At 39.4% G+C, this 12369-nt stretch overlaps 1 protein-coding gene across 1 annotated transcript in view; it reads left to right on the forward strand.

Annotated features, from left to right (window-relative positions):
• The first annotated feature begins 438 nt into the window (after positions 1–438).
• SLC6A19 (solute carrier family 6 member 19) overlaps positions 439–12369 on the forward strand; it is an 89836-nt gene continuing 77905 nt past the window's right edge. The window contains exon 1 of the mRNA XM_053467314.1: positions 439–798. Within this exon, the coding sequence (XP_053323289.1) occupies positions 597–798 (202 nt within the window). The 5' untranslated portion in view covers positions 439–596. The remainder of the gene's footprint in view (positions 799–12369) is intronic.

Here is a 12369-nt window from a genome sequence, read left to right on the forward strand (position 1 = left end):
GATGTCTTAATGGTACACAGTGTACCCTGCTTAATCTATACGCCCCCAATACAGGCCAATTGGCCTTATGTGATCAAGTTTTCACATTTCCAACTTTTCCTTTATGTGTATTATTATTGTACTTGCTGCTGCAATATGTAGATTATATGAGGCCATATAACTTTATTGCATATTTTTCATTTGAAAACTAAAAGCTTCATCATCAATAAACCTGCTTTAATAACTCCACACAGGGTATAATTTCTGCATGTTTTATGTTGCAGTTTTGTTTACATAAGATGTGGATAATGATTGTTTCATAACCACTCAGTACATCAATAAAAGCAAAATAAGTAATGTAACAGATAACATTGTGAATGATGGTTAAACCTTGCTCATTAAGGTTGTCATGGAAATGTGTTAATAAATAGGTTACTTGCATGAATTAAAGGTTCTGCTGACACTGTTCATTAAGTAGTGGACTCTTCACCCTTAGTGACAAAGGTTCATTATAAATACCTTTTGCTTAGCTTGAGGTCTTGAGCACTCTGATCATATACCTGTTGTTTTTCTCTCTTCCTGCTCACTGTGTAATTTTTAAGTATTGTTTGTACATCATGGTAAAGCTTGTGATTCCAAATCCAGGACTGGAAAGAAGGATTCAAACTTACCAAGAACTTGAAATATTAGAAAAAGAAGAGGCAAATGAGAGACCAAAATGGGATAACAAAGCTCAGTATATGCTTACTTGTATAGGCTTTTGTGTAGGACTAGGAAATGTATGGCGATTTCCTTACCTCTGCCAAAGCCATGGAGGAGGTATGTGTTTTCTTTTATCATATTGTTAATGATTCGTACTTCTTGTTTTATATTTTATAAACAATTAGAAAATCAAATTAATCACAGAAAAACCTAGAAAACATCTTATTGATGTTAAAGTTGTCATGTCATTAGGTAGAATGATTAAAGCTTAAACTTGATCTTGCAGGAGTAACAACTGCTTTTCTATGGGGCACCTAACTTTGAGTATTGACTAGTTTTGATGTTCATGTGTTTGTTCACAACAAGATATGAGATCCTCCTGTTTTGGGCATTTTATTTTTCTAGACATTGTTTCATACTACTAGTCAGTGATACAAGCTTTAATTGCGATCAAGTCATATAGGGAAATTGTGTCACCTAGTTTGACCATGTTATCCATTTCCCTTGAAGTATGGAAAAGTTCAAATATGTAAATGTATGTATTTTTATATTATGCTAATAACTGTACTTGGCACCTTTCAGAATAATTTTTAGAGATATAATTACAGTAGTCATGCTGACATTATGATCAGGATACAGTATTTGGCTATAGTCTAAAACTAGAGGGGTCACCTAAGACCATCGGAAAACACATATTTCACAATATATAATTACATATTGTTTTTGCGATTAATCACTATGCTTTAATTATGTTCAATTTGTAACAATGAAAATACATCCTGCATATCAGATATTTACATTACGATTCATAACAGTAGCAAAATTAAAATTATAAAGTAGCAACAGAAATAATGTTATGGTTGGGGGTCACCACAACATGAGGAACTGTATTAAAGGGTCGCGGCATTAGGAAGGTTGAGAACCACTGCCTTAGATGTAATATGAGGAAGTTATAAGTGCTAGACTTACTGCTGGATAGTCAGCAATTAGCAGCTAGTTTTTAGAATGAAAAGCTTGAATTAATTATTGAACAGTTAAAGAGTTAACAACAAACTACTATACCTAAACCTCAAGAAAATCTGGAAGACATTAAATCAAGCATTAAACCAAACAGACAATTAAGTTCATCTCTTAATATGTAATAATAAAATGTTATAGGGTTTATAAAGATACTGTTTATGTTTAAATGTACTAGCCATTGCTGGTTTGGAGACATATGAGGCGTATATAAAAGGGGATTTGTCATGAATTGTGAGATTTAATTTAAATGTTTGTTCTAAATAAATCTGAATATTATTCTGACAATAACAACCAGTTAACCAATATATATTATGTATTCTCCTTATTCTCCTTTTGAGATCAACGATCTCACATTTTACAGATAGAATGAAAAATCAGCACCTTAACAGATCTCACAGATTCCAAATTTGTTCTACATTGTTCTGAAAAGCAGACAACCTATTCCGCTTTGAATGTTGCATTTTCTTGCATTATTTTTATGTTTATTTTTCTTTAGCTGAAAACAGTGTGGGTGTTTGGGAGGGGGGCAGCAGCCATGTTTATTTGGTCAGTTGCTGGGCAACATCAGAGATGCCAAAAGGGTGTATACATCCCGTGCTTAGTCTGTATGACCTTGATGGAAATGTAAAACCCCTTGCAATATACCAGTGCTCATTTTGAGTGTTCCATATTTTTTTTATAAACAAGCAGGTGCCGATGCTGGCTCCTACTTTTAGGTGAAAGTCCAGGCTATCATCAGTCTTACATGCAAAACACTTATAGTATGCCTCTGACATTAAATACTGGCTCCCAGGAATGTAAAATATCAAGGATGGTTGTCACTTGTTCATTCATCATCATGATTTACCTACCTGTCCCTTTCACACCCCTTTTTCAGAACCCTCCCTCTCATTTCAGTCTTTCCCCTGAAAAGTGTTAGTTTTGATGAATTTTAGCATCTCCACACTACAATTGTAAAGACAGTTCTATAGTCATTAACAATGTATCAAACTGTATTAAGATTTGAGGGTAGCTTTACATCAAAATACAACCATGTAGGCTGTCATGCCATAAGAATTCAAGTGGCTTTGCACTACCTAGTGAACAGTTGTCCTGTATGTAAACAGTTACCATGGGAGCTGCTTTTTAACTACACCCTTACATGACAGACAGTTTGTTCTTCTTAGTGATTCAGATCCCTACTTTAATGAGTTTAATGAATGTTCCAACCATCATTTCATCAGGAGATAACAGCAGTAGCCATGCCCCTTTCTTTTTCTACAAACAAAAACGGAAACATATCAATGGCCAACATTTTAACTAGCAGTCCACTGTAATGACTTACTCTCAGATGACACTTGGGGTACCTTAAACCTTTGAAGTAGACTCACTGCCACCATAACTGGCAGTAGCAACCATTTGGCCAAAGCTTTGTGAAATCCTAGAAATTCTGGTTGGTGTAAAGCACTATCTTTTTTCCCTGCAGCTTCTGTAAATTCAGTACCGTATGTATCAAATTACGTGGAAATAAAATCTTAAAGCAAAAGTAGTTTAAAAAACCTGATACAAAGTTAATCTAAGAACTTTACCCACAAATCCTAAGAATTGATATTTGAATACATGTGCCTTATTAATGTATCATTGACTATTTATGTGATTTTTTTTTTCTGCAGTTGTTTAAGCAATAGGGTTTTATTTTTAGTTTTACCAGTATTTTAATGGGTTGGGGTATTACCCTAAACCCATCAGCAGTCTATATAGTGTTAACTGCCTGCTGGTGGATTATTTCATGCATAATCTTTAATTGGCAAATGGTAAAAAAAAATATGTTATAAGCATATTTTCTTCAAACTATATATGCAGTGGATTATTTCACACATTTTGTCCATTAGATTAAAAAAAGCATTTCTTAGAATCTTTTAGGCAGGGCCAGATTAAGAGCATCATAGATTTGGTGCTGAGGATTTTGGTGCCCTTTTTATGGAAATAAATACAAAAAGCTTTTCAACCTTCAACTTCAACTGTCAGGCAGGACTAGCGTCAAAGACAGCAGGAAACACAGCTCTTTGGGAACCTCGGCGGCACTGTAGTATATAGAAGCATAGCAATACAGTGCTTTACTGCCCTGGCAAGGGCAGCACTGAGGCTTACCCCAATTTTTTTTTGGAGAGCCCATGGTCGTGCTCTTCCGTCTCTACTGCCATGCATTTATCAATCGTGAAGAAGGTGATACGGAGTCCCCAATCTTCGTCTTCTGGGGCATGCACTCTCCGAAAGGATATGCATCCCCTTCCTTCCCACCCAGGCAAAAGCCTTGGGTGGGCCAGATCTTCGAGAATCTCCCTGAGAGGGAAACCACTGAAGTCTTCACGTCCTCCTTTATGAGAACATTTTCTAAGGGGAAATGGGGGCCAGAAGGCACACACCACTCCCCCCACCAATCACTGTGGCATCAGGCAACCCAATGGTGCTTAACTCATCCGAAAAGGGAAAAGTGTCGGTGCCAAAACAAGTGCCAGTGAAGGTATCAGCGGCCCCAACCAATGGATGGTAAGATAAAAAAAAAATCACCCGCCACAATCAGCCAATGGCCAGGGCAATTTAAGAGTGGGTATAAAAAAAGTGCATCATGAGGGGATCCAAGGTGAATACAACATGCTTACCAACCCGTGCAAAGTGAAAAAAAGTGTGCCCCACCACACACTCATCACAGTGCCAAGTGCCCCAGCAGATCCATGCTAGGGGACACTATAACACCTGTCAGGATCCACACTGCCTGCCAAGACTATGCACTAATTATTCACTCATGTTTTCCAACAACTACTAGTGGCTGCCCTTCTCTCTCTGGAGCACCCAGACCTCGTTATTGCAAGCAGCTGGGCCTTGTTACCTGGATTACCATGCCTTTTTAAACCTGCCCTTCAGTCAGGGCCTTTACATTGAAGTTATTTGTTTTGCTCTGGCCCTGTATCTGATCCTGACTTGTATCTGATCCCGAATTGTTCCTGGCTTCCAGCCGAGTGCCCTGCCAGTGGGTTGTCAAGCCGAGTGCCCTACCAGTGGGCTCCCAAGCCGATTGCCCTGCCAGTGGGCTCCCAAGCCGAGTGCCCTGCCAGTGCGCTCCCAAGCCGAGTGCCCTGCCAGTGGGCTCCCAAGCCTACTCCCGTCAGCCCTGCCATCTGGCTTCCTGCCGTGCGCCCTGCCATCGGGCTTCCTGCCGTGCGCCCTGCCATCGTGCTTCCTGCCTGGTGCTCTGCCATCAGGCTTCCTGCCGTGCGCCCTGCCATCGTGCTTCCTGCCTGGTGCCCTGCCATCGGGCTTCCTGCCTGGTGCCCTGCCATCAGGCTTCCTGCCTGGGGCCCTGCCATCGGGCCTCCAGCCGTGCACCCTGCCATCGGGCTTCCAGCCATAGAGACTTATTACCTGTATTTACTTGTCTTGCCAGATCCCTCAATATAGCCTATATCATAGTATCCTGCCTGTGGTGTCTTTCTTTGCGCCTGTCTGTATCTTCCCTCAGTTATGAGGCATTGTGGGGTACAGACTTAACTCCAAGTTCCCCTGCGACTGGGCTCGGTGTATGGTCTATAGTGACCAACAAGGGCCAGGCCTGAGCCACGTCCCGCAGCACGGGAAGAATCTTGTTGCGCAGCACCAGCACTTTCCCTTCGATGGTTAGGTATCTGAGGCTCCACTGTCCAAATTTCGTCTTTACTTTAGCAAGTCTCTCCTCCTAGCTTTTCAGGGCCACGCCATCTCTGCTGAACTAGACTCCCAGGATCTTTAGTAAGTCGGTTTTGATGGGAAACAGGATCGGGTCGGAAGTCAGGTCCCACTGCACGAAAAGCATGGTCTCTGACTTCCCGCAGTTGACCTTTGCGTCTGAAGCTTTGCTGAAGCTCTAGCACGGCTGGTAAGCTTTCTCGCTGGCGGCGCTCTACACAGAAGATGGTCACGTCATCGAAGTAGAGCAAGCACTTTATCTCTTTCTTGTCTCTGCCCGGTACGGTGATCCCTCTGATCTCCGAATTCCATCTTATGCACTTGGCAAAGAGCTCTATACAACAGACAAAAAGAAGAGGTGAAATAGGGCAGCCTTGTCTGACCCCAGAGAGGCTTAATGAAATTTGATGGGCACACGTTCACGTAAAACATACTCCCAATACTAAAATAATAAAAAAGTAGAGGATGTTAGAAACTATAGAACAATTTCTCTCATTAATGTAGATATTAAGATCTATACAGCAATTTTGGCAGAAAGATTGAAATTGGTGATAAGAACTATAATTCATTCCTATCAGATAGGATTTGTTCCCGAAAGACAGGCATATGAAAATATTAGGCGAACTATTCATATTTTGGATTTTGTACATTTAGAAAAAAACATTGTGCTTATTTGCACTTGATGCAGAAAAAGCTTTCGACCGGGTAAATTGGGATTTTATGTTCCAATCGATACGTGCCTATGGAATTAAAGGCCAATTTTTGTCAGTAATTCAGGCACTATACTCAAAACCCACAGCGAGAACAATTGGCCAAAATATTAAAGCAGACTGGTTTAATTCGAAAAATAGGACTCAGCAAGGATGCCCTTTATCACCTTTGCTAAATAGAATGTCTATGTTAACCCCTTCAATTCCAGGGGTTTTTGGTACCTCAAAGCCCGGAGCAATTTTGCCATTTTTGCGGTTTTGTCGGTTCAGCGATTATTCTCTTTTCCTGGGAATAGTGTACCCATGTAAACTATATATTGTATAGTTGAGAGATTGAGAGATAGAGCTTTCTTTTGATACCATAGTTGGATGATTAGCTGAAAATTTAGAATGAGAAATTTAGTAAAAACTAGCAAAATTAGAAAAAAAAAATAATTTTCCCTCTGAATCCTCACAAAATTAGGTAAAGTGATGGAAAATCCCCTCCAAGTTTATAAATTCAGGTGTCCTGATTTCAGAAATACCTAATTTATATAGATTTTCCATACTTTCCCAGCACCAGGGAGCATACTATAAGGTGTACATTTTTTGTATAATTTTTATGCCTATGGCTTAACGTGTTTGGGGGTTGTGAACGGAGGCAGGAGGGTTATACTGGCTAGATGCCATGCTAGGGCAATGGGATGTAAGGTTCTTTAATTTTTTTTTATTCTCTTTTTTATATATTTTTTTTAATTTTTTAATAGAAAAATCAGAAATTCTGCCACTAAATATCACAACACAAGTAAAAAAAATTAATTCAACAGGAATATACATTTAGATGGAAATCATCAGAGTTAAATTATTTAGGATTAAAAATTACAGCGAAAGAATTTTTTTTCACTCTTCGAAACCAACCATTCATTGTAAGAATGGAAGAATATGCAATTATCTTGAATTAATGCAGTTAACTCTTATATATTTCCCAAATGGATTTATTTTTTTAGACATGTGCCTCTAAAGATTCCGAGACCTTGGATTAATATGTTACAATCCAGTTTCAGTAAATGTATTAACAATGGTAAATGGTTGAGTTTGGGAATTAAATATTTGATTACAAAAATGAATAGAGGAGGTTTAAACTATCCTAGAGTTGAAAGCACATATGAAGTCTTTTAACCCATATATATAATGTACAACTTCAAACAAATTATGACCAACCCTGATTTAAGTTAGAAAAGTTTATGATAAATAATGAAAATGTATTCTCATATATGTGGCAATTCGATAGTAATGTGGAACATAAGCTTAGTGAAACCACAAATTATATAATTAGAGATATCTTTGGTGAATGGAAAAGGATAAAAAAACCTAGCCTTCGGTATAAGATCTTAGACAATGCAGATCTTCATCTTATAGAAAGTAATGTACCAAATATGAACCTTAAAAATTGGAGAAATTCAGGAATTATAAAAGTAAAAGATATTATGTATGATGACATAATAAAATCTTTTAATCAATTAGCTCTGGAATATAATTTACCTAACTCAGAACTTTTATGTACTTAAGAATAAAATCTTTTCTATATCATGCACGCTATAAGGCTGACAGAGATACACACGGAAAACTCGAATGTATATTTAGTAAGAGAAGTATAAAAAAAGTAATGTCTAAATCTTATGAAGTGATTAAAAAAAATAGATGAGACTACACAAGAGCTATTTTTAGCTAGATGGTCAAGGGATTTAAGGTCAGAGATTTCACAAAAAGATTGGTACACAGCAATAAATCAGACAAATAATACAATACATTCCATAACAATTAGGGAAAATTACTTCAAACTTGAAAGAAGAAAATTATGTATTCAAACTCATCGGATAAATGCTGGAGGTGCAGTGCGGAAAGGGGTGATTACAAGCATAGCTGGTGGTTTTGTAAAGAAATAAGATCCCTTTGGGATGATACATATGAAATATTGGAAAAAATTGATAATATTCAAATAAAAAAAATATGAAGATCGCTCTTTTACATGTTCTCCCCATAAATGTATCTTTAGAAAGAAAAATAATAGTTGTACACGCATTGGCGGCCAAAAAGCTACTAATTGCCAGATCCTGGAAATAAACCAATCCTAGTCTACCACACACCCCTCCTGACTGGAGCGTATAGAAAAAAAATCGCTGATTAAAAACCTGCTTAATGATGCCAAAACTCTGATCTCACTACATTGGGGAACCACTACACTTCCCTAGTTCTGGGAGTGGGTGATGCGTGTGGAGAGGACAAGAATCATGGAGGAAATGATTCTTAAGGCTGAGGACCAAACCGTCAAATACAACCACAAATGGTTCTATTGGATGCAGTTTGTCAAGGAGCCCAGACCCAAACATTAATAGCTGATTCTGTTTCTGTGGGCATGGCGACTTTGGTGTCTTGGCGACTAATCACAGCCTCGGTGTCGTACAGACTGCTCACTCCCCCTACCGTCCCCCAACACCATCCCAATCTATCCCTGCCCTTCCTTTACCTCTTAGCCCCCCTTCCCTATAGGATCTTTCAATTTTACCCTGATGGTTTACTTTTCAACTTTCAAATTTATAGTTCGTTGTTATGATGATCGAATGTTGTGTTTTTCATACCTAATTGTGATATTATTTTTTCATTTGAGTCTGCTGCAACATTTTTATATTTTTCATTTTTTATTTTCCATTGTTTTTTTTTTCCTCTGTACCCCCAGCTTGGGTATCTATTGATTTATTTAAAAAAAATCCAGGGAGACCAATTTTAATTGATGTTTTAAAAGGTTTAATGTTCATCTGATGAATGTATATGTTTCACCAGATAGGAATGAAATAGTGGAAACATATTTCCTTCTTTGCCACAGATTCTTTCCTTCTAATAATGGGAGGCGGTTTCCGTTATGTATTACTTGGCCACAATTGAAGTGGAGAGGATGAGAGTCAGAAAGTAGATAGGTCTTCCCATCAGCTTAAAACTGTTATTATTGATTTTGAATTTAAGGTTTTGTATAACTAAAACCTACTGATCCTGGTCTAATGGCCAGGTCAGCTCCCACGTCAATTTTATGTCCTCCTCTACTGGTTTTGTCTTCAGGATGTTTTTTTCCAGAAGATAATATATTCTCAGACCATAGGCCTTTAAAAACTACCTATAGTGAATCCACTATTAGTGAATCCAAAACTAAGATTGGTCTGTTGAAACTTAATTTTTTGTTGCTAGAGGGCGAACAAGTCACCAATAATTTTAAGGTCTCAAATGGGCGATGGTGAACCCAGAAAGGCACAAGTCAGAACTTTTTGGACTGGAAGGAGGAAGATAAAAAAAACTAGTTTTAAAGATCTTAAAGTGTGCTTACCAACGCTTTTTAAACTGAAAGAGACTGGTGTAAGCAGTACTAATGAACTGATTTATTAAGTTCCCCTCACCGGGGAATTCTCTCTGACAGCCGGGAAGGTCTGCGCGAAGGACGCAGACAACCCCCGCTGCTAACCGCACCTCCTTCCGTTTAGCAGCAGGGGTTATCTATGTCCATCGGGCAGACCTTCCCTGGTTGTCAGAGATCAGAGTTCCCTTCACTGGGGAATTCTCCGCTGCTAACCGCACCTCGTTCCGGCTGCAGCGGAAGTTGCCTACGCGAATCGCGTAGACGTCTACACACTGCCCGGACAACACACCGGGAGTCAGAAGCACCGGTAATTTTTTTTTTTTTCCGGGGTGGGTTAAATGGGGGGGCATAAGGCATTTCTGTAGGCAGAGTGCTCTATGAAATGCCTTTTAACCCCCTTAATGCCCCTCTGCCTCCAGAAATGCCTTTCAACCCTCTATACGCCACTTTGTCTCCTGAAATGCCTTATACCTCCCTATATGCCACTCTGCCCCATAATATGCCTTGGCTGGGCACCCTGTGGAGATAATCCTGTCTGGTTTACAGAGGGCATAGTGGGGCAGGAGGCTATTCTGGCCTGCTCAATAGTTCCAGAGGGAAAACCTGTATGTCCCGGTACTGGACCTGGAGGTGTAGGCAGCAGGGAGGCAGCTTCTGGGTCGGAGCAATACGAAAAGGGGTATAACATAAAAACTGGGTACATAGGGGGACAACGGACAACAAATGGTTCCAACACTTGGGGAAACTACACCGAATGCATATAAGGAATGTTTAGCAATATTTTTCCTTCCCAGTATTAGCGAAGGGGTGGTCGAGCCGGTATAATATCCACAGGCGTGTACCTGAGGGGACGAGTCCGTCAAACCCGGCATTCTACTGGGCTTGCACACAGCATGGCTGTCTTTCAGTTGTTTAAAATGTAAAACCGGAACCAGAGCCCATTTAGTACCTGCCAAACCTGTATTTTGTGGACATGTTGTTATTTTTTTTATCCTTCTATCTTCTCATCTATTATTCTTCATTGATAAATAAACATTGGTGACACAAACATATATATGTTCATTTGCTTTATTATCTTTCTATCATCCCACCTATTATTCTTTGTTGATAAATAAATCATGGTTATAAAACCAGACATTCTACTGGGTTTGCATACCATGTGACTGTCTTTATTTGAATAAAATTTAAAACCTGTTCCTGAGTAGTTTAAGACAGTTGCCCATTTATGCTAGTGCCATCCAAACTTGTAATTTGTGGACAAGTTAATATGTTTTATTTTCTTTCTATCATATCATATCATCTATTATTCTTCATTGATTAATACATGGTGACAAAACAAGGCATTCTATTGGGTTTGCATTCAATGTGGCTGTATTTTAGTTTAAAACCTGTTCCTGAGTAGTTAAAGTAGTTAAGAGCCAGTGTGTATGTAAAAGGTCCTTGACAGTGAAACCAAAGGGAATGGTCCCCTGAAGATCATAATGAATTACCATTAAATTGGGTTTCACAGACTCTGAAGATCCCAAACACCTTCAAGGTTTCTGCAACTATACCTTTGTAATATAATATGCAGATTGAAATAGAGTAAATAACCCAATACCTTTACATTTCTTCTCACTGATTTCTGGGCCTAGAAAGTTTTGTTCTTTTGAAGGGATCTACACATTCAGGAGGATGTTTTATCTCTGGAGAAGTAAAAATGAAATAGTTCAATGTATTCTTACAGTAAGTATAGTGCAATGAAATGGATGACCAAATACACACCAGGACAGGCTCTGACACACCGACACCCAAACACACACACACACACACACACACACACACACACCAGGACAGGATCTGCCACACCAAAACCCAAACACACACACCAGGGCAGGCTCTGCCATACCAACATCCACGTCAAGATGGGCTAAGCCACAACAAGGCTGAAAGGTGAAAGCACATTTCACCAATTCTGGAATTGATCAACGTCTATGTAAACACCAGCTTTGCTTGTAATGAAAACTGAAGGCATTGGTGACATCAGCAAACACACAACATGCGCCATGAGCAGCAGCTGCAAGACGAGGGTGTGGTGAGACCTCAGCCTTCTTGAGGAGAATGTGACTTATTCCCAGGGACTGGTAGGGCACAGACATCCACAGCACCAGCCTACCCTAGAACACTTTGGGGCTTTCCATTCAAGGGGCATGCCAAAGCAACATTCAAATAAGATGAAAGAATTGGTTAGGTTATCTCTGTTGTAGGTGGTTCTTTTACCATAATTGAGGGGGAGCCCTTCATGCAGTTGCTAGAGGCTCTCCCCACTACTGCCTCCCCTGTTGCACCACCTTCCTATTTGGAAGACAAGACAGGACCACTGTAGCCGGTGAAGACAGAGGCACATGGGGTGAAAGGAGGAGTGGCACTGCAGCAGAAGGGCAGGGATATAGATCCGTCCTACTCCCTGCTGTGGTTATGGTTATATGTGAGCAGCACACCTCAGCTCATATTTTGGCAGCTCTTAGGAAGTATTAGGGACTGTGTGTGTTTGCATTGTGCATGTGCCTTTTGCCAGTGCCTGCCTGGCCAGGCCCAGTATCTGTGCCATACTACTGCTGCTACACCTCTTTGATGGTCCTTACTAGGGCTGCAACTAATGGTTATTTTCATAATAGATTAGTAGGCCAATTTTTTTTTTATTATTAATTAATCGGATAAAAAGACAATATGCAAAGTTTTAATTTATTTTAAATCATTTAATGAACAAACTGGGTGTTAGAAACAAACAGCAGAATAAAAAACTTAAAATATTATACATTAACATGTGTCATTGTACTCTGTGCACACAACGCTGTCTATCACAATGGCTCTGAAAAAAAACTCATCTTA

This window comes from Spea bombifrons, chromosome 5 (genome assembly GCF_027358695.1).
Source record: "Spea bombifrons isolate aSpeBom1 chromosome 5, aSpeBom1.2.pri, whole genome shotgun sequence".
Taxonomy (NCBI): Eukaryota; Metazoa; Chordata; class Amphibia; order Anura; family Pelobatidae; genus Spea; species Spea bombifrons.